Source organism: Macrobrachium nipponense, chromosome 17 (assembly GCF_015104395.2).
Source record: "Macrobrachium nipponense isolate FS-2020 chromosome 17, ASM1510439v2, whole genome shotgun sequence".
NCBI classification, from domain to species: Eukaryota; Metazoa; Arthropoda; class Malacostraca; order Decapoda; family Palaemonidae; genus Macrobrachium; species Macrobrachium nipponense.
In genome coordinates, this window is record NC_087210.1 from 29,418,759 (window position 1) to 29,442,888 (window position 24,130).

General features: G+C 35.3%; 1 protein-coding gene across 2 annotated transcripts in view; it reads right to left on the reverse strand.

The window, feature by feature from the left end:
- Nucleotides 1-1,073: 1,073 nt before the first annotated feature.
- Nucleotides 1,074-24,130, reverse strand: part of LOC135196155 (tubby-related protein 4-like) — a 453,453-nt gene continuing 430,396 nt past the window's right edge. The window contains exons 16-20 of one of the 2 annotated variants that reach the window (XM_064222719.1): nt 23,363-23,589; nt 21,656-21,824; nt 20,165-20,371; nt 18,087-18,227; nt 1,074-10,136 (exon numbers count right to left, since the gene is read on the reverse strand). In XM_064222719.1, coding sequence (XP_064078789.1) covers nt 18,111-18,227; nt 20,165-20,371; nt 21,656-21,824; nt 23,363-23,589 — 720 coding nt within the window. In that variant the 3' untranslated portion in view covers nt 1,074-10,136; nt 18,087-18,110. Of the gene's footprint in view, nt 10,137-18,086; nt 18,228-20,164; nt 20,372-21,655; nt 21,825-23,362; nt 23,623-24,130 lie in introns of both variants that reach the window. The other variant, XM_064222718.1, reaches the window with a different exon arrangement.

Genomic DNA, 24,130 nt, shown 5'->3' on the forward strand with positions numbered 1-24,130 from the left:
GCCTTCTGCTTCATCCTACCAACATCCCCCCCAGGCTTTCACCCAATTCTTCCAGCTGGTATCAGAATGGGTGCAGGGGAATGAGGCAATACCTCAGTGACTGGCTGATCATAGCACTGCTGGCAGAGAAAGAGGCGAGACAGAGACAATGTCATGGCATTTTGCTGAGAACCGGGGAGCATTAGTAAACCTCAAGAAATTTATACTTTCCTCAAGCAACAGCATCAAATACTTAGCTGCATATAGATATGGTAGCAGGAAGGCTTACCCCTCCTGGGAGTGGATGGCCACCCTCATCAAGGTATCATACCCCCTCCTGTCGACTTTGCATCAGCCAATGAAGCAGATTTCATATTTTGGGTTCTTTTATATGGTTGAATCAGAGTCAGTTTGTTTGATCTAAGATCCACTTTTAGGTCACAGTTCTTCTTAGCACAGGAACTGGATATCTACTACTGTAATGAAGGTTTAGAAGTTAACTTTTGTTTCTCTGGCTCTTGTAATTATTTTTTAACTAGGAGAAGCAGGTCTGTCACTTCCTGCATGGTTAAGCCTCGCCTAACTTACTTTGTTTATTCGTAATGGGCATTAGGTTTCTCTTACTAGTGGCATTTGCTTTTAATTGTTTATTCGTAATGGGCATTAGGCTGCTCTTACTAGTGGCACTTGCTTTTAAAAATCCTTTGATGTAAACAGAAGACTATTGGGCCGGGAAAAGATGTGTATTATTGGAAAGAGGAGAAGACATTGAACAAGTTGGATCGGTGGACTGTAAGAGTTTAAGGAATGGAAGGGATTGAAAAACAGAAGTCAAAGTGCTTGTAAAATAGGTGCTGAATTATGCAGGTTTTGTGAGGCTCTATTATAATGGTGATGAGCCTCTTGATTGAGTCTAGGAAGCGGCTTCTTTGACGTAATTACCAAGGACGACCGTGGATGTGGCTTTATTTCAGAGGCCACTACCCATAAAAGGAAAGACTGTATTTTGGAAGGTAAACTTTTTTTTCTTTTTATCAAATAGGCTGCGTTTTGTTATAAATAGTAAAGGTTATGGGAAATAAAACTCGTACAAATACAAGCATCATATCGCTTTATATACTCCCATTGAAAACATTGCAATATACAACAATAATTATTAATTGTTAATGGAATGTATTTACAGTATAAAAAACTCCTTGTGTGACCTGCTTCAAAAAACTTTAACTGGATTTTTTATATATGTATATTTTTTAATATCCCGAAAAAGACGTGACGAATGCTACATTTCAGGTATTCACAGGAACAACAAGTTTCCCATTGGCTGGTTAGACAATTCATAAACACTGTTTTGATATGATTTATGTGCCCCTTAGTTTTTAAAGAAACGTCTTGGCGTGTGATGCTAGTCCTTCTGGAAATGAAATAAGATTTTTAGTTGAGCCTCCTTATGGTTTTCCAATTTTGGTTATCAGTAGTCAGTGACAGGAGAAGAGACGGCAAAGAGTGTTCAAATTGAGCAGTTGTGAATAATGTTCACAAGTGTCTCGCATCCATTGGAAACTTGCTGTTACTGCTGACCTTCTCTGGTAAATTTAGCTCATAATGACGCACTGAAGAAGAAACTTGTCACACTGAAAAGTCCAGTTGATCTGCTTGGTTTTCGACCTAACGCTAGAGGAATTAAGAGTAGAATTGATCTGTCGGCAGTCTGTAAACGTAGTCCACCTGCATCTGTCAGAATTTCAGACCAGACATCTGCTGGTCTGTACGGGACTCTCTTCTCTACCAGTATGACAAGTTTAGGCCCTTTCAAGTAGTACATTATTATTTATCTAAGGCGCATATTGATAGACAGAGTGATGAAAGCAAAGCCACTTTTTCTTCACTATTTGGACAGTGTGTGTGTGGTAGGTGTCTCGTGAGAATAATGGGGTGTTTTTTACTGGAAGGATCATGAAGTAAAACAGAGGGAAGTAAGTTGAACCCTATGCACATCAAACAACAGGGCTATGGTTGTTTGTCATGAATTCACTAAACCTGAAGGTCTATCGCAGCATCTACTACTCTGAGCGTTTGAGTCTCGTACTTTCAACATTAGTTTTTGGCTGGAGCTACACACACGCACACACACACAAGTAAAGGTCAAAGCATTGTTTCGTTTGCACACACAAACGGAAGCTTGTTTTTTCCTCTTTTCAAAGCAGCACGAAGCGTCCGCGTGTAGTAGTAGTAGTAGTACTTAGTAGTAGTAACGATAGTTGTTGTTGTTACAAAGAAAGATAGTAGTAGAGTCAACAGTTATGACGTGATGGAAGTGGTGGCGGTGGTGGTATTTCCTAAACGGATTTAATGATTGGTTTATTATCCAAATACACCAGTCGTTTGCAATATAGAAACTGGAATGAACTGGAAGTGAATGAAGTGTTTATATCTAGTGAAAATCCATTTGCACTCATTCAAAGTGGAAGAATTTTTCCCTATTTCATTCAACTTCACACTGAAACTTTTCTACTCAAGCTTCTTAATGTATTTGTGAAGAACAAAATGCATTAACACAGCCATAAGAATGCATGTGCATGTATTTAATATCAGCCATACATCATATATCCGTCTTCATCGCTTTGTTTCCTTTTCCTCACACTGAAGGACAGTGTCCATGATTTCGGCAATATCAGCTTTAGTGTCATTCTGCATATCTTGTTGTCAGCCAGAAAACATGGAGCTCCCTTGGTTAAGTTGAGGTGGTGAAACGAAGAAAACATGATAATTGTGAAAAATATGCTACAAGTGTTCGATGCCCTAAGTCCAACATATGTTGCTCAATAATTTTGTAATGTTATAGTGTCAGAATTAAAATGTTAAGAGGAATAAAAATTAGTTCTCTTAAGTGGAAACTTTTGTGAAGTGGTTTAGCAATCGGTCGTCTGTAGGAGGAAAAAGAAATTCTGAACTCTTTTGTTTGATGAAAAGTAGTCAGAGGGTCAATATGAAAACTCAATTGAGAAGTATTGTTTTCTTGTAATTTTAGGATTCCCGCCTTCCCGGATTTGAATGAAGTCAGATTATATATGTGAATAAGTTATCGGATGTGCAATCTTTACCCACTTGGTATACATCGGTATAGTCTTTGATATTTATCGACATTTGGTTTGAGAATTTCATAGGCATGTCTGGATGCAAGTTGTACTATAATTGTTGCAATTATGGTTATATGTTTTTTGTTATGCCATGTGTTCAGCAAAATTTTGCAAATATACTAGTGACGGGAGGCGAATGCACATAACATTGAAGTTCTGGAGAACATTCGTGATTTAGTCATATGCAATATGTCGTTCAGATTGTTTTTCCAGGTTTACGTATTTAAGTGTAATTAATCGCGTAGGCTTAGTACAATTGACAGTAATTACATGAATTGGGAAAGTTTCTTTTGAAAGGATAAGAGATCATAAGGCAGTGAATATACATGTAGGGTATTTACACCATTCAAGTTACATAAAACAAAAGTTTTAGGACGATGTGATGTTTTTCTGATTTTTTGGTACATTACTGTAGAAATTGCTGAGCGAAATTACAATTGTTTTTGTGATATGGATGTTTTGACAATCTCTTTCTTCGTTCATATATATATTAACAGAATTTTATTATTTTATTTTATTTTGGATTTTAAAGGCCATTTTTGTATTCTATTGATGGACCCATTTTCTTGCCATAATTTGCTGTCATCGCGAACAATGTGGTATTTGCTCTAGTAAGAGATTCAGTTTTTCATATTTGTATGGTATGAACCCTTTCATAACGTCTAGCTTTTTATTTATTTATTTTTTTGTTTTTGTTTTTTTGTTTTTCAAATCTTAGTGGTAACTGGCTAGAAGCTGTTCATGTAGAGTTAAATAGTCCTGTATTTGTATAGCCAATGATGTAAGTGAGAGAGGATGAATAGTACTGATTTCAGTAAAAAAAATTCTAACAGTACACGTATATTTTATGACTAGAAGAACTATGTTGGCTCAGAAATTATATTTTATTAGTCGTCTGTTATCTGATTACTTATTGCATAATTGTATGATGGCTATTAGAGAAAGAAAAATTAACGATTCCCAAGTTTTAGTTTTATTATTTCTGGCATTGTTGCAGTTGATGATTGTTTCAGTATAATTACCATTATTATTATTATTATTATTATTATTATTATTATTATTATTATTATTGAAAAAGAAACCCACAAAATCACTGTGTATAACGTGTTTACTTATACGTATTTACATTTTATTTTCCTCAACACTCGAGTACTTTCAGGCCCTATCTCTGGCCCATTTTCAAGAGATGTGTAGGTTGTCAGCCGGAGTCAAGGCCCAACAGTCTGCTGACAACCTACATATCTCTTGAAGATGGGCCACAGATAGGGCCTGAAAGTAATCGAGTGTTGAGTAAAATAAAATGTAAATACTTATAAGTAAACACGTTATACACTGATTTTGTGGTTTACATTTTGAATCTTAAGAAGAAAACTGAAAGAAGTTTTTGTTTGGTTCATTATTATTATTATTTGCTACGCCTCAACTAGGAGAGACTTGGATTGTCATTTAGATATGTATACGAGGAAATTGGTTTAATTCTTAGCTTCTGGTGTCTGTCTATATCATCAAACCGTAGAAATTTTTTGCAATGCATATATGATGTAAATTATGTGTACGGGATTATGTGTATATTGTTGTATGTTTTGTATGTATACAGCATTTACTATATAATACTGTTTTTATAAGAGCACTGCATATCGAGAGTGTTGTAGCGACATACACACTCAAATGCAAGTATTCACCATCGATTTTTGTAACAAGATTGCTCAAGGCTGGAAGGACACGGGTACATGTTATGTTGGTCTTTTCAGAAATGGTGTGTAATGTAACCGGAGGTAAAGCTGACACTTTTGTTGAATAGAAGGCTGGAGAGAACGTATCTACTCTTTTCCAGTATTTTGTAATATACAGTATATTTGTTTTGTATTTACACTTATAGCGTATTATGAACAGTTGACAGAAAAAGTAACCACATTATTATATACAGGGGTAATTTAGAAAGAAAAAACCTTAAGAATATTAAGAAGCCTCGCAGATTTTTCATTTAATATCAAGACACAAGCCACATTCACTCATGTTATAGGAGGTGTCGGTCTTGTAAAGAAAATCGCCACAGACAATCTAGCTGATATCAGTTCAAGTGCCTGGTTTAACTGGTTCATCTATCAGGTGTCAGGTGTCAGGCCTGTTGCTTGTGTCTGAACGTACGATTAAATGTTTCTGTGCAGATATTAATGAAGCGATAGTTTTCAAAAGTGTTTTTTATCTTGTTTGCTCACATTCTACAAAGTAAATTAGTTATTTATTTTGATTTTTTGTCCAATAACCTATCTTAATGCCGGCTTAAAGAAATTTGTTTTGTGGATCCAACATATTTGTTTTGGCATTTCTTTCTGAGTATGATGCTATTGCTAATTTATTTATGATTAGGAAATTCTTGTGTCCATTTTAATTATTTGTTCGTGTGCTTTTGTCGTCTTATTTGTACATCTTTGGTTTCTATTTGGCGTCTGTTCAAACTACCAGTAATAATGACCAATATTTTATATAACAGCCTATTCAACCATATCTAAGTTGCCTCATAAGTAGCATCTTTGGTATATTTATATTCTTTGGTATAAGGTGAAATCGGAGACTCCATGTCTCCCTTACAATTAACTGTTAACATTAAACATTTTTATGACCTATTACTAGACACTATAATAGATTCGTTATCAACGTCACAGTTTACGATGCTTAAGTAATAATACCATGAAGTGGTTCCATTCCAAGAAAAAAAAAATAGGAGAAAAGGTGAATGAATTTTGAGGCTTGCAAATGATACATGTTCTTCCCCTTTGTCATCCACATCTTGTGAATCTGGGGGCACGGCGACTTGAGCCCCTCTATAGTAGTCTTTATTTTGCTCTGGGAAGAAAACAGTAGAAAATTAGTCTGTTTTGTGAAATATATTACGCTCCAAGTTGTTTCGTATCCCTTTTGACTTCTGTCTTGGCAGCATCACAGTCCTTCACGTTTGCTTAGTTTTCCTTGGTACTGTTAAGATCGGATGCCTCCTTTCTCTCTCTCTCTCTCTCTCTCTCTCTCTCTCTCTCTCTCTCTCATACACACACGCACGTATTCGGTTCTGTATAAACTTCATGTTCAGTGAAGTTCACAATTAAAATTACAAGCAATCAAGACTTTCGATTTGACATACAACACTGTATTCTTACTGTATCGCACACACTATGTACAGTTGGTCTCTACTTGCTACTCAATGTGTACAAAATAATTCTGTTCCATAAGGAATGATCGGGATGGATTGTTTAATAAGACTTTACAGAGCTCTCTCTCTCTCTCTCTCTCTCTCTCTCTCTCTCTCTCTCTCTCTCTCTCTCTCTCTCTCTCTTCACTGCAACGTTAGTGATCTAATAAGACTGTATGCAAGGAGAGAAAATATAAATTGTAACGCAATATTGGAACTGTGCATGCTGTATATTTGAGGCCAACACCATTTGGGATTAAATCTTGAAGCAAATTAATATATATACCAAATATTGATTAGAAACCAAGTCACTATATAGGATACTGATTGGGAACCAAAGCTAGATAGATGACTCATACGTATTTTAAGATTTCTTGTTTCAATCTAGATCATCATTTCTTTGAGTTTCAACTATCGTTTTCACAAATCTTTGCTCAGCTTAATCAGCTTAATTGCTAGATTTAGTAATAACATTTACATAACTATATTTTAGTATATATGTTCTATTAATTTATTGTTCACCTTACACTTTTTACTGGAAATAAAAACTTTTATTTTAATGTCTATTGATAATTTTGATGTTCGCGGAGTTTCCAATCTGTTATCAATAGATTTAAGTCAATATTCCCCAGTTTTCCCTGGAAATATTAATATAGGCTTCACAACGGAAATTTACGCGCTGACTTTACAGTAATCAAGATTTTTTAACAGAATCTTGTGGATGGGGAGTTTGGTTTAAAGCCTCGCATGGAATATCTTGGGATATTTTTTATACACATCTTTTGTTGGGAAATTAAGTCAGTCTGAGTCGAGTTCCACTATAGCGTAGCATTTCCAAGTCAAGTTAGTAAGTTACTCGGTGTTCCTCAATAGAATTGAATTTCTTCGATAGTAATCAAACTCGGCGATAATGTCATGAATTCGTTTCCACTACAAGAATTTGAACTCAAGTTGATGTTTCAAAAGGATAGGGGTTGTATGAAAATCACCATTTGTAAACATAAAACTTACAAGCTAAAATGGAAATTGTAAAGTTGCTTTCAAACAGAAAGCGGATCATTGGTTACCGTTAGTGGTTGTAGCAGTCAAGTGCCAGAGTTCTTTTTTCCATTTGTTTTAAAGTGCCGATTCCTTTACTGGCATAATGACTGCCTTCAACCAGTGATTCGCTTCTGCTTGTAACCAGTCGGAAGGTGCTCCCTGGCACTGTGGCAAGTTATATCTCTGACTCTCCTTTACTTTTGAAAATGGTTATTGCTACGTGTCCGAAAAGGGACCATTTGGCGAAAAGTTTTGTCTTTATTTTCTGAAATGGTAGAATAAGTTTGCAGTCTTTACTATAATGATTCACATTTAAAGGACTTTTCTTTCTCTTTTATGGTAGTAATAAAGTTATAGATCACTTCCATCTTGCTTGAAGTAGAGTAAACTATTTTCCATGAGAATCCAGCCTTGAAGTTCATACATATTGAAATTTAATGGGCAAAAAATGTTTGGGGAGAATTTTAATATATAATGAATTTTAATATTTACCGAATTTAATGAATTCTATTTATCTTTTGTCTTTAGTGGTGTATACTTCCGAGGTATAGTTTTCTTAAGTGTAGTAAACCTCAAGATCAATTCTAAACTAGATATAGGCTTTTCTTTGATTACATTGCAAGGCTCTATCGTTTAGCGTCCCTTAATATTTACATATTCGGGACGGGTACGTCTTCTGTGTCAGTGAGTATCATTCTAACGGGGTTTGCTGTTGATAGTTAAGTCTTATTTTTAATTTTCTTTTGTTTTTATGTCTTAGTTTACATAAAACTAGGATATTCAGGTATATAAAGAGAATCCTGTCCCTTTATTCTGCGGTTTGAGCGTTATTCAGGTTTGTATAATTTTACATTGCCATGTGAATTACTTTATTTCAGTTTCCTTGCATTTACAGATTATGAATTTTACCTTTTGAGTTTTCGTTTTCGCTTCGAAGTACTTGTAGTTTGGATACATTTACTGGGACTTTGTTTCACCCAAGTTATTATTTTTGTGAAAATATAGCTTTGATTTTTTATTAAGTTTCATATCCATAGTTCTGATTTGAGATTATACGATTATTGAGATGCAATAGGAAATTTTATTTTGAAAGCCTAATTTTTTTTTTTTTGGTAAATAAGTAACATTTATATATATCTATGAAGATGGATTATTTTGTTTAGCTGGATTTGTAAGTAATATTCCTAATGCTTAGGTTTTCTCGAATATTTGTTTTGAATATCACTAATATAAGAGTGATGTACCCTTGGTATTTCATTCGTGTAGTATTACCTCGTAGTAACTATATTTTTTTAGAAGTTTAACACTCTGACGTTTTAGCACTTAGAAAAAGCGTATTCATAAGTAAAAATTTCACACTTTTCCTCAGCAGTGAATGAGCCTCTTAATTCCTCATAATTAATTGCAAGTAGCTATCCCAATTCCATGTATTATCTGCTATTTCATCTGCTTTGACATTTAGTATAATTTGATATAGTTTTGGTTCTTTTTATTTGACAGTTTTTATTCTTTAAGAAGATCGTTTATTTTTCAACCATTTGATTGTATATATTTTCCCCAATAAATCGTTCGTTCAGTGGTATATTCTTCACAACTTGAAACTCATTAGTGTTTAATTTCAGGTCTTGTATATGACCTATATTTTCGAGACTAGTGATGATGTCCTGACTTCTACTGAAACAATTATATCTTTTTCTGTTGTCAAGGCGTTATTTGCTGATAAACACCTTACAATAATAACTGCGACGCATATAGTCCCCAAGAATTAGGTCGCCTTTTTTTATTGAACTTCGCAGACCTTAGGCAATTTATTTTGAATATTCCAGCATTCTCTGATAGATATTCAGTCTTAATCTGACCGACTTTTCATAAAAACTTCTATTGTTTTTTTGCCATTACCAAATTTTTAATTTTCCTATTGGTTATTGTAATCAATCATGAATAATTATCTTTCAGTTTTAAAGGAATAATTCCTTCAAAGAAAGTGCTTCACAAAGTAGGAGTAATTCCAATTAAGGCTGCGAGCTTTCAATTACGATACTATTTTTTTAAAGTTGGATCATTGACGAGTTAAATCTAATGGTTGGATAATAGTTTTTAACTTTCCTCTTGTACTTTTTTTTCTTTTTATCTTTACCTTCCTTTCAGCTGCACGAGCTGACGTCTGTACAGCTGACGTCATAGATATAACTTCCACTGGCATCAGAGAGCATCTTACTTGTCTTAAAAAGCAATTACGGAATATTATCACATACAGTATTGTCAGCTGTGTCTGTACAAAAACGTGGCGGCCTTATATAACACATGAAAGTATATATTATATATATTTTTATCTTTTTTTTTAAGTTTTTGCGACTCATACAAAAATGAGCGTTATCATACCTCAGGCACTGGCACAACACCAACGTAAATATGGTCATACAATGCTAACACAAATTTTGTATGGAAATTTCTCCAACTGAAATCACCTGTTTGTTCAAATGTCAAAGAAAGCACATTCACTTCTGCACTGTACATCACAGGCCGTGTATATATTTCACTCTCACTCTTTCCACGCTGTGTTCACAATTTTAACACACACTTATTACTGTTACACGCACTTATTTCCGTTTGTTATTTGTAACGGTGGCAATGACACTCAACGAGGAAAGTGGATTTATAACAAGAAGTTATAAATATGCTATTTTGGTCACCAGAAAAACACAGAAATTCTCCTCCTTTATAGCTCTCACTAACGCCGCTTGATGGCGTCACCAGAACTCGAGGATCAACACACTATGGCTGTGTGAGGCCTGTGGGAGGGAAAGGAAGACAATTCATTAGGCTTTGGATGTTAGGTGCTTTTATAGCAAATAGTCTATGCATGCGCCTATGCTTAATGACAGATGTAAATGTACATTTGAATAATAGGATAAGTACTCGATTCCCAACTATATATATAGATGTATTATATATATATATGTATATATATATACACTTACATATGTAAGTATATATATACCATTTGGACACATTTTCTCCTGTACAACAACTGTTGAAGTCAGTGATATTATTGACAGAGACTATGTTTTTATTTGAATTAGTCTATGCTACATTTTCGCTTCAGGATTTGAGAATGATTATTCACGTTTCTTTCCATTCAATTCTTGATTCGATGGACTGTTACCTAACCTATCGTCGGCGTCTTCAGGATAAGAATAAACATAATATAAAAACTTATAGGTTGTGAAGTTAAAATGCAGAATAGTTGACTGGCTTCAGGAGAGGAAACTGAAGAGGAGACACAAGTGAAAGGGCCAAGTGTGAACAATTGATAAGGACTAGATTGTGATGGAAAGTGTTAAATTATGTTTTAGTACCGTTGATAGAAATACAAGTCGATGGATGTATTGGGGAGAAGACGAGTGGATGGATGTTTATTTGATTAGATTTATTTTTAGCTAGTTAGGAAGGTATTGAGAATTTCATTTATGGAAAAGATGGAAGGAGAATATGCTAGGGTTTAAAGACACTGTAGGGTGGTATTTGAGAGCTATTGAATAATCAGGATAAAATAGGGAGTATGAAGAACCCATTACATCAGCAGATGGTGGGATTATGAAAAGAGATAATTTTTTAATAGATAAGATCATTTGAGGTGCATTTGTATGACTAAAGGTAATGTAATTACATGCAAGAGGATGGTTGACGTAATAAAGAAACAAATAAGAATAAAAGGAATAAAGGACTGTTAAAAAGGTCAGGATGAAATCTGAGCAGACAATTTATGGAGATAAAAAAACTTTTGATGAAAGTAATTGCACAGAAAAATGTAAATTACCAAATGGATTTTGGAGTAAAATATGCAAGAGGGGGGATGTCTAAATAAAACGTTGTCTCGAGTTGACAGATTAAACATTGTGAAGTATTAATTGTTTTGGACAGGTAAGGTTTATGGGAATGATGCTGGAGTGGCGTAGTAAGATACGTTTGTGAATGCTTATGGAAGTGACTGTAATGAGAACTATTAAGAGGTTGAAGAATGAAAAGTACAAGGAGTTGCTGTGATTATTAGTAAGCTAACTGCTTTATGGTATTGGAAGTGTAACTTAGGATGTATAAAGTATTTCGTTTTTCGGAAAGGCTCCGAGGTGTGGAGGAGGAGGATGGCTGCTAAAATTACATTTGCATAACCTTGCTGAGTATACTGGAGAAAGTATGGGCAGGATTACCCGAGATGATAATGGATTTACTAACTGTTGTGAAAAAAAACTGTAGAGGAAAGTGATGAGTTTGACAATGTTTTTAAAGTGACATTCTAATAACGAATGTGAGCAAAAATAAAATGGGTAAATGGAAACCAGGAAAATCTGAATGTTTTCTGTACGCATGCTGTCTATCAGTGTCCAGTTCAAGCTACATATATTAGAGATCGAGATTTTTTTTTTAGCAATCTGAGAGACCACCTGAAAAATGCCTATTGCTTCATTGCAGTCATAACTAGCGCAGTCCACTATAAAGAATACAGTATTACCTAATTTTTTCATACTGAAAAATATGACTTAGTAAGTAAAAACATACAATAGATAAATGTGTTGATTTGTAGAGTAACATACAATAAATAAATGTATTGAGTTGTAGAACAAACACACTAGACATGATCTTAAAAGATAATCGGATACCCCATTAGGGTGTTCACTTTAATATGTGAACACTGTGTAGGGTGTTTTACCAGAATGGTAAACAAAATTATGTATTATATGACCACTTTACACAATCAGTTCACAATTGCTTGGTTTTATATAGGGTCCTACACCATACCCAAAGCATTTGCAGTAGTGTGATGGCAAATAAAGCAAAGGTCACTGTATCCTGGAATAAGGGCCCCATATTTTATTTTTTAATTCCAATGTCTCGGGGTTTAAAACAAACGTCGTATTCGAAGAATGGCATCTATGGTTGAAAGTATTGTTTCTCTTACATTAAATGATTTAACCAAGTGCTTTGCATAATTTTATTTAGGGTGTTCTAAGGTCAGGGTTGTAATTTAAAATTTTCAGAATGAATTAAAGCCTTAAATCAGTGCAGGGGACATGATAAAGTTATTCAAGTAAATTCAGCTTAAAAGAGAAGAACAGATTTACCAACAACAGCATTCACAGTAAGGTAGCGCGATAACCACTGAATATATCAAAAGCACCCATAAAAGGAATTTGAAGACTCTTATTTAGGAAGTCTTCTCTCTGGAATTACTATATAATAGAAAAAAAAACTTTTGTGTGAGAAGAGGGCCCAAGGCGTAGGCAGGAAGTAATTTGCCCTCAAGTGCATTTTCCAACCATAGAAACGGAACTCAAGACTTGAAGACAATAGTTTAACTAGATGTGTATCTGAGATCACCTAAGTGTCTCGGTTGGAAACGAGTACTCCTACAGCCTAAGATCACTGTGTGCTGAAGCAGCCTTAAAAATATGTTTGGGAGTTCCAACATCATATGTTGTAAGTGACGTGTTGATATTATAACAGTGAAAGAATCAGGTTTATAACTGTCAGGTGAGCTGGCAAGATTTTAAAGTTTCTCATAAAATTTTGGGAATATTTGTTAAAATTATCAAATGCCAGCCAGTTTATTCTACTGATTTAAATAGTGCACGTGAGTTCTGTATGTGAAACCCATACTGAGTGGTTGCATAAAGTTTGATTCACGTTATGATATTTTGGTGATTGCTGGAAATCTTATCTGAAATCCTGAATTCCTAATGTAACACTAGATTGGAGCTCAGAAATAGGTTAAAACATTTATATTCATTCTCGATTAACAGTTTTCTGTTAATTTGTAAAATTAAAATTGCCAGGTGGTTATTCCCTGTTAAAGACGAAAATAGACAATGTAAGTACTAGATCAGCAGTGTGTCACAGGGGCACAATGTCAGCATACTGATATTGTAAACCCATATCACACTACCATAGATTAAATGCACACAGTCAATCGTAAGAATGGTCATAAAAAGTTAGGAAGATTTGGTTCAGAGTTGTTTGAATGGTAATAAGAAGTTAGAAAGACATGGTTTAGAGCTGTTTCTGTTATGCATGATAGAGATTCTGACTGACTTGCTACTTGGGATATATTGTGGCTGTAGGTTAAGTGTTGATTTCTCCAAATGTTATTTTTTTTGTGACTTCTTTATTGGAGCCCTTTCTGATAAATGTGCAAATTTTGGTTTTCTATTTTAAGCTGGTTACCCCGAGGACCTCATAGTTTAAATTGTGTGATGTGCAGATTATATATATTTATATTCTGTATTATATTTATAGTTTGAGAATCAAGTTGTCATATGAATATTATTTTTATCCAAGTGTTTAATCGGTTACCAGGATAAAAGTGAAGGGTTCGCCTATAGACATGATGTTCTGCAGTCACAGAAACGTCTCAGAAGAGGTATGAGCATGCATAGTTTCGCTGAGTGTTATAGTATAGACCATCTAGGCACACAGTGGGTGACATTGTGCATAAGGGATGTTTTTCTCAGTCACAGGGAAGATAGTGCCAATGGTCAGGTTAACATGCGATTGGCAGACAAAATGTGGAAGGGTTTAATAAACGAAGTGGTATAATTTTTAGTCCCATTCTTGATCACCGTTAGCTCTTGAGATAAAAACAGGAAACCCGTCTAATGGTCAAAATATAAATTTTAGTTTACTTTGTTTTTGTTTTTTAGTTTTAAATTAAAATCTTAATATTATGATAAATTCTTATTGCATTAGTATAGTAATGTAAGTATATCTTCTTATGCCCTTGGTTACTAGTGTAAAATTATCTGTTTGAATGGTGATTGCTTTGGCAGTAGCATTGGCAGTTAGCAGTTCTTGAACCTTAGCCAGTGGTCTTGATTAATATTATATGGATTAAGCTGGCTAGCATTACGGATTACATAGGTCTATTTAGCTGTTGAATTGAAAGACTATTTCTATTAAAATGCGTTATCGAAAAATTTGATTTTTAAGACCTCAAAGCTCACAATTTATCTATGCAAAAGCCTTTGCTGGTTCAACTGTACCTTATCGAAATTTAATATTTAAAGCAGGAATTAAGTCTTGTTGTCTTGGTATTGACTAGACCTATCATGGTGATGGTGTATGGTATAACAATTCATTGTTAGGTGCAAACATTGTTTAAATACTGTAAATTGTTTAGTGGTGGTAATGTACAAAGTAGTGGTACATCTTTCTCAGGTGTCTAATGAATAAGGTCTAATACCATGGTAACATGTGGCGGGAGCCCCTCAAACTTTCGAGGTCCAAGGCATCTACATAAAGATCCAGCGTTGTAAGGAGAGAGATGATGATTTCTTTGTGAAGTTGTAAATACACCTGTAAAATGTCAATAAAGGTGTTACTGTGGATACACCTCGAAGCAAAATGAAGTAAAATATTGGTTAAACAAAAATGAGAAAAAGAAAACAAGGCTTATCAATTTTTGAGAGTACCTCCCGAGGTAAGACTTGGTTTGACCTGTGGCAAAGATTTTGTCGTGAAAGACCAGAATACCTACTGAGGCACAATGATTTGTGAAATGTGGGGCCAAGGGATCGCCCTGGACTTGACTTAACTTAAGATGTTTATATAGATGTGAAAGATGTTTATGTAGATGTGCGTGAGTAGCAAAATGACGAATGAAACAAATATGAAATCTACATCCGATGGCTCATTACTGATTTACTCTGTGCTATTGCAGAAAGTAGTTGGTGAATTCATGATAATTCCAAAATACATATATTTGTGAAACCATTCTGTTCTAAATGTTTATATTGTACCCTCATCAACTTCCGTGTAAATGGTCCTCTGTTATGTCATATGATACATGATGTAGGTTTGGATGCCTCAGACTGGACAAGCAGTCGTGTAGATTCCGTTGATGCTACCACAGTTAATGAGGCGGATGGCAATATGGTGCAAGTATCATACCAAATCCAACCTGACTGTCAACAGTCCACTCCCAAACAGAAGCTATAATGGAAAACGAATATCGAATATTAGCTCCTAAGAGCACTAGCCTTGTTCAATTTGGCTATGAACTAAAGCTAGAATGTCAAGAAGATAATGTTTTCTTCATAATGAAGTGGATACAACAATTATTACATACTTCTTGCAAATAATTAGGGTCGTCAGAGGTAATGATTGCATGGTGTTTGTTTACTGTATTTTGAAGCCTTACCTGTACCATTTATGTAAAGTTCAGGAGGAGGGTTGGAATGGGGACACTATAGTCAACAGTGTGGTTTGGGATGTCGCTCATTGAACAGTACATTTAACAAAGGGGAAAAGGTCGATATTTTAAATGTCTTTTAGGCAGAGAGCTTCACTCGATTGTCAGAGATACAGGCCAAAGTTCTTCGTTGCAGTATATGGCCAGCTACGGGACACTTGACTGAATGTAGCTTAGTTCAATATGTTTACAGGAAAGAGAGGAACACTTGCCTCCTGATAAAGTTAGCATCTTTTTTTATGCGCAGCTGACCTATCGCCTAATGATATTGTGGCAAGTTCCTCGATCAGTCGACTTTAGCAATCTCATATGGAAGGTGAAGGATGGAATCCTTTCTCCAATCTCATATGGAGGATGAAGGATGGAATCCGTTCTCCAATCTCATATGGAAGGTGAAGGATGGAATCCTTTCTCCAATCTCATATGAAAGGTGAAGGATGGAATCCTTTCTCCCGTTAGTTGCAGATCCTCGTGAAGGACGATGTAAGCTTTTCATATTGTGAATGCGAAAGATGACAGAGACACTTCTGATAAGGAATAAGCTAGTAATTGGAAAAACTGCTTTGCGTTGGTTATCATGTATATTTTAATGCTTTATCAATCTAGAAAAATAGCTAGAGTGTACCATGATACCCTGTGCTTCACAAGAGTCATAGATTCCAAGTGTAACTCGGGGGGGGTGGGGGTTGCCCAAATGATTTATAATTATCCTGAGACTTTTTGCTGCCTTTTCAGGCAGATCTGCCAGTTTGATCACCAGATAATATTTTTTACGCTTCCAAAAAATAACTATTAATGTTTGTGACACAATTTATATATTGCTTGCATGCATTTTCACCGATAATTCATTCGTTTCATATGTGATGTACTCGGTCTCCCTCATTGTGTTCTCAAATTTCCAAATTATAATTTTATGAGCTTTTTCCAATCTATGATCCTCCTCACCCCCTCCCACCTCCACAGAAAACAAAACCACCTCAAGGCAATGTAGACTTGTTTGGGAGATCCACTTTTTCTCCAACCCAGTTGCTCTCCTGCCTTCCTATTTAATTCTTATTCTAACCGTGATTTAAATTATATTTTCATGGGAGGTTTCAGGTTGCTCTCAGTAAATTGCGCGCTACACCATATATTCTCAATACTTTCCTCAATGCAAATCTGTCTGTTTCTTTACACAACACACACACATATATATGTAACATATATACATATATACACTATATATATATATATATACACAATATATATATCTATATATATATTATATATATTATGTATTATATATATATATATATATATATATATCATATAGTTATATATATATACTCGTATATAGTGTTTCTTTACTTTTTACACCGCACAGTGTTCATTCAAAAATTTAATTTTAACTGCTCCTACTTCTTTTCAATCTGTGAAATTGTCTTATAGTATAATATAAATACTTCGGCTGACGTATTATTCTCATTTCTTGTACAGCAAAGAACATTTCACATTTTATGATCTGCCTCACAGAAAAACTTTAACCTCCATTTTTCGTTTGTTTTAGTGAAGAAAAAAGTTCTCGGTTGTCTGTAGCGCTGCGATTCCTCTGAATATCATCTCAAGTTCGCCGCTCATGCAGCTGATATTCTCTTTATGTAATAAAGTGATTTTTGTTAGAGTTTAGAAGCCATGATGGTTTATCATGTCGCTTGTGTGAGTGATTATGAGTGTTATATATATATATATATATAATATATATATATATATATATATATATATATATATATATATATATATATATATCATACATACACACACATACAAATCAACATGGCAGAATCATCACAACTTCTAAAATTTTGACAAAAACCACTTCATTACGCAAATTATGCTTGCACGAGTATGTTTATTATCTCCTAACAGATGCACTTCTTGAAGCTTAATTTATTAGGCATTAGTCTTCGGCAGCAGCACTCGTGTGTAAGGTGTATTTACAAAAGGGTTTCCTTTAATGGAAATTTAAAGTCAAGTGTAGAATGAATACCTTTTTTTGCATTTTGTCTGTCGTCACTAAGTGTTGTGAAAATGGCTGTTATTTGAGCAAGTTTAGAACGATAGGCTATACACTATGTAATTTACATGTCTGCAAAGTTGTTTAATTGTTTGGTTACCATAAGCTGTATGTTTTGAATACTTTGGAAAAGGATTTTAACCGTCAGCCAGAAGTTAATTCCCTCTAGGTATAGAATATCACGAGCTTTGAAAAATTATTACAAAGTTGTTCCCTGTATTTGCGATAGGTCTTGTTTCCCATTGGCTTTGAATTGTTTAGCTCTTGAAACTGATATAAGGAAACCCTCCAGGTTTTCGTTATTTGTGATGTCATAATTATCATCATTTTCTATGGGCAACCAAGAGTGCGATTCAAAGAAACGTTTGATATGGTGTTCGTTTTCTATGGCTAGATATATACCCATTTTCTGTGACTTTTATGGGAGACTTCATGACAGATCACCTGGCTCTCTGGATGCATCCTATATCATTTGAGTCTCTGCGTGACGTTTGCTAGAGCGACAGCGAATGCTTGAATGGCACTGAAAGGGTACTGAAAGTCCAGCGTGTAGGCGTTGCCATCAATCCTGCCAAACTGCATGACCTGTCAATAAAAATGCGTGTTTTAGTTATAAATGGTATGGTGAGATACATATTGGCGCTTAGCATGGAAATTTTGGTGAAATTATTCAAGAAATGTAATTGGGAAATGAGCATGCAAACCATGTTGTCGGGTGGTTTTGATAACTTGTAAATTTTGAATTTTGTTTTGTATTAAATTACCCGTTCACAAGAAAATTCTTCCCCCAACTACCCAATAAACAGTGAGGGCAGTCAAGTGAATTAACCTACTGTAGAGAAAGGCTAATGAACCATATACTCAACTTCAAAAGATGTTAAAGGCCAACCCTTTCAAATCCATTGGTTTAACTTTTCGTGTACAAGAGTAATGGGGGCGATTGAAACATATATCTATAGTCAGAGATGGCGTAAAGTGAGTCTGTGTAATGATTGTATGTTGTAGTTTATGTGGAGCGTTAAGAAAATGGAAAATATTTTTGAATACACATTTCGATAACTGGAGAAGAATGTCCGTATTACCGTAGAGGCATTTAGAAAGAATATAATGGTCACCCTAGTTCGTTTATACATGTTGTTCATATAAGTCTATCCACAAGATATAGCAGGAAATTACTGATTGATTTTTGTGATTTTTTGTATTGTTGTTGATGGGTTAACTATGAATCTAGAAGATTCTGTGAGTTTTCGGGATGGGCACAGTTCTAAACACATATCTGGGATTGTAATGACAGAAATTAGATGTAAACCTTTGGCGTCTTGAAATTCAGTAAGTAAATTTGATATGTCAGGTTTCTCATGAATTTACCCACATGAGTTAAATGTGAGGTTCACGCTACGCTGAGAATGTGAACTACGAACGAACGCCAAAGAGCATTTCCCGAAACTGAAACCTTTACGTGATGCTTGTGATTAGATGAAGTAAGAATGATTATGGACCCTGTTCGAAAACGGTGTTAATAACGGTCATGAATCAGGATAAACATAATTGTTAGGTTGAAGCATTAGTCATTGAAGAGCTAAACCGTAAGAAAATCATTCTTTTTATCAGACGAGTAGATGCCTAACGCCTGAAAAAGTTTTAAAAAAACATACTAAACAAGTTGTTAGTTATCGTGAGATACATTAGCTCTTTGTTTTCTTCTCCACGAGTAATCATAAGCCCTTTTTTTCAAACAAATGATCTCGATAGTCCTTTTTATTCATCTAGTAACCACTGAATCAAGAAAGAGCCGCTTTGATGGGTTTTGGTAATTTCCTAATCCCATCAGTTGCCTCATTAAATCCCACACACACCAAAATGAAGCTTATTATGTGATTCTTGGCTATTTTTCAAATACTCCTGTCTTAAATTTGTTTTATAAATAGAAGTAAGAATCTGTATTACTGATGCTTGAGTTAATCGTCCGTCAACCAGTTGCTACAGCATTACATATGCTGGAATTGTCATGATACGAGTGTTTAAGCAAAATATTTGTCCATAGATTTTAAACTGTGTGTGCAGTCCTTATTTTGATTTTACCAATGTTTCTTGATTAAACATTCTACTTGCGTAATTTGTTGTCATAACCCAATTTTTAAAATCTCGTGCAATTATAGAATTAATTTTACATAAATAAAATACAAACCAAGGTCGTAATAGCTTGCCTGTTCAGTATCTGTTATGTACTTTTTTTTCTGTTTGTCTGAAACATTTAATGCTACAAAGTGTTTTATACTTCTTGAGTCACAACACTATTACCATTTGCTTTGGATCTAGCAAATATATTGTTGTCTTTACTTAGTTTTTTTTCACGCATTTATTGAAAGTTTCACTTTAATTGTGAGTGTTTTTTTTTTATTCCATAATAGATAATCCTGTTTTTGAGGTGCTAAAGGTACCTCCTCGTAAATGAAATCCCCGAACGATTTTAAGTTTCTTGGAAGCGTCTTCATCTCTACTTGTCATGAATGAGCTCTTACCTGTTTTCCCTTGAACTCGATCTGGAAATTTTTAGCAGACTCCTGCGTGACTCGCCCTCCGAAGTCGAGCTGATACACCTGCGAGTTCTCGTTCCACAAGGGAGCTTTGTTGTGCATGACGAACTGGCGGTGCCGTGGCGTGGACGAGCCAGAGCTGTCGTTCCCGCTGCCTCCGCTGCCGTCGCTTCGACCGCGGGATCGGCGGAGCTGTTTGGGCGGAGATTGCACAGAGAGAGGGAGAAAGAGAGAGAGAGAGAGAGAGATGACTATGAGCGCTATTTCAGTTCACGATCAACTTGGTTATCAATTTGGTTTAGTCCACAGATAGCAAAAACTTACTTTGGTGGACTAAAAGCAAACGCTGCACGCACACTCTTGTACATACATTCAGTGAGGTTTGAAAGGAGGTTTTTGAAAGGAATTTGAAAAACCATAGATCAATGTTGAAGCAGGTACATATTTACTTAAATCAGTTTTTGTCCCTTAATGCTGAGAGTGCTTGTATGACAAATATCGATTGAATATGGGGAGCTCACGAAGTTCTGAATGTGTCTAAGCGGACACACACACACACACACTCTCTCTCTCTCTCTCTCACACACACACACACACACTTAGAATAATTATATATGTATATATATATATATATATATATATACACTTTAAAAACATGTGCAAACTATCATGTATATACATTATGTATATAATATATAGTGCGTTAAGCTACAGATGTCCTTTAATATCCAATTTGCTCTACCTCGAAATTAATATATTTTCATATATATTAGCCGAAGGGGAATTTTTTTAAGTTGATAATTTTGTCCTCACGTGGATTCGAACCAGCGTACAGATGAGAAATCAGGCCTTCAGTGACGTCTTTTCCTGACATCTCTGTACGCTGGTTTGAATCCATTAGATGACAAAATTGTTATCAACTGAAAAATTCCCCCTCAAACGTTCGAATTGGCTAACATGGTAGAGGGGGTTTCAACTGAAAAATTCCCCCTCAAACGTTCGAATTGGCTAACATGGTAGAGGGGGTTTCATATCGATTCTAATTATGAAAAAACCGAATTCGACGGTGATTTTGGTAGGTCAGAATCGATATAAACTTATAGCCTCACTGTTAGCCGAATCGGTAACGTCAATGTCGGTCCTGATTTCGTGCCTGTCCTTTGGACGGTGGTTCGATCCCATGAGGGGACGAAATTATTTTCAACTAAAAATTCCCCTTCGGTACACATATGAAAATATATCAATTCCGAGGTAGAGCGAATTAGATATTAAAGGACATTTGTAGCTCGAATGATTTATATGAATCACGGTGATGTGATAATTATTCATATTAAAATATATTAATTCCGAGGTAGAGCGAATTGGATATTAAAGGACGTTTGTAGCTTACAGCATGTAGTATATGAATCACGGTGATGTGATAGAAATTTATATATATTACGTATTCCTATGCATGAACTGAACTCGCTTATTCACCTTATTCCTGAGTTGTGTCTTCTGGAATGTTTCCAAGTCTCGGTAGTTGGAGGAGGAGCAGAGGAGCTCCGCGTCGCTGGAGCAGTGCACCACTTCGTCGTCGCTGCTTTCAACGGTGCCCCGCCTCTGACGGCGACGCGACAGAAGAGGTGAGTTGAGCAGGTGTTTCCTGTAGGAGGATGGACGTACATGAATGCCGAGGTTTTTCTTATGATTGTAGTTGTGATTGATATCGTTATTGATATATTGATATGATCGTATTGAAATGATTACCTCCTTTTTTTATGGTTATTATTACGTACATGGATGTTGTGATTGATATCGTTATTGATATATTGATATGATCATATTGTATTGATTCCCTGTTTTAATTCTGGGTGTGATTGCTTTCATTCTTCTGACAGAGGAGTTTTCACTGATCACTAAGTGGCTCTTTTTTTGTTTTATGGACTCGGTTTTTCTGTTTAAGCAAATGGCTGTGGGAGCGATTTATTATTCTGTATTTAAATATGTTGAAGCAATTTATAGGACATTGCAGGCAAAGATGAATAGTTGATCTGCTTAAAAAGGAAAACTCTGTGTGGTTTATGGTCTCTTAAGGAATGAATTAATCTTGCCATATGAAAGAACAGATCACGTCGCTTTGAACACCGAGATAAAAGTGTGCAAACGAGCACCTGATATAAAGCGGGCCACAGTCATTTACTAAGGATTATTATTATTATTAATTATTATTATTATTATTATTATTAGATTATTATATTATTATTATTAAATTATGATTATTATTATTATTATTATTATTATTATTATTATTATTATTATTATTATTATTATTATTATTATTATTATTATTATTATTATTATTATTATTGAAAAAGATAATTAAGAACTCGGTGGTTAATAACTCTGTGCTCCGCAGTATCTCCAAATTGAAATGCTACGAAAAGGTGACCTCCGCTTCACCTGAAATCAAATGTGTATATTTGAAATTAAAATGGATGGAATTATTCTGCGTTGCGGAGAAGAAGATTGCAGCGAGCTGCTGATGTGTGATTGAAAGGCGAGATATGTTCTTTTTTTCATTTTCAAATTCAAATTTGAAGTAATCAGATCTTAATCATGGTTTGCAGATTCTGTTGCTGCATATTTCTAAAGGTTTACTTGCTTTTGTTATAGTTTATCTTGTTATTCTTATTTTCCTCTGAATTTTGACTATTGAGGTGGTTTAGGCGATTTTCGAAATTGGTCAACAAAGTTTGCAACACGATGGGTCCATGATGAGAGAACGGAAGATCAAAGAAAACGGAACCTGTCACTGAGTTAAGAGAGAGAGAGAGAGAGAGAGACAGAGAGAGAGTTTTGCTCACACTCCAGGTTAGCAAAATCTTTTTCCTTACACGTCTCGTTAAGTGCTAGTGCACTATGCTGCTGCATTTTCCATGTGGCCGATAGATATTATCAGATTTTTATGATTTGAAAGGTTAAAACAATTCTGGATTTGGGAGGATTCTCCGTCAAGTGTTTCTCTCTCTCTCTCTCTCTCTCTCCACACAAGGTACGGGAGATAGTAATGATAAAAGTGTTGAGGTTAAGTACTGGGGTTTCAGTTATTACTTGCTATTCAGGATATTTCAGATCTTGAGCTACTGTAGCCCGACTGCGCGAAGCTTTCCATTGACCGGCTCTTCTCAGACAGAGACTGACCTGATTGGCGAGGAAGACTGGTGTCTCCTGGCCTTCCTGGTCCTGACTGGTGTGGATGGAATGCTCTTGCTTGTGTGGGCGGCGGAAATAGTAGGCGTATGTGTTGGAGTATTGAGGCGTCGGGCGGTGTCCGGCGTGGGCGTCGGGTGATGCCTAGGGGTGGGCGGGGGCTGGGGCGTCTGGCACTCCCTCTGCAGGGCGGCCAGCCTTTCCACCAGCACGCTCTCCTGGAATGAGGTTTGGGCATCGTTGTAGATTTGCTGGAAAGAAAACCTCGGCAGTTGTTATATTGGGTTACCGCAAGTGCTGGTAATCAAGGCAGCTGTGGACCTCACACCTGTAACTCTCTTTCGCTTATTCATGAGTTAATTCATTCATTTATTTATTCATTGGTTAATTCATCGATATATATTGCTGTGTGGGTTTGATAAACCTATGAATTTTTGAATCTCAAAGAGCATTTGTAAATAAAACTGTATTGTGTTCAGATGTTTCAGTAATATATAGAATGCAATATTACAGTGAGAAAGGTAACGATAAAAATAACCTCGTATAATTAACAGGGTTGTGAGATCAGAGTTCCACATGACAGAAAAATAGCTTTAAACTCCATTATTATATTGTGGTGAACACCTAAATTTATATTTCATTAGGTAAATTGTTATACAGTCTGTATTGTGGTTATTCTGTACAGGAATAAAGTTTTTTCTGTATCTGGCATGTTTGCTTTATGGAACCGAAATAATTATGTTTACAGAAGCAGTGTTG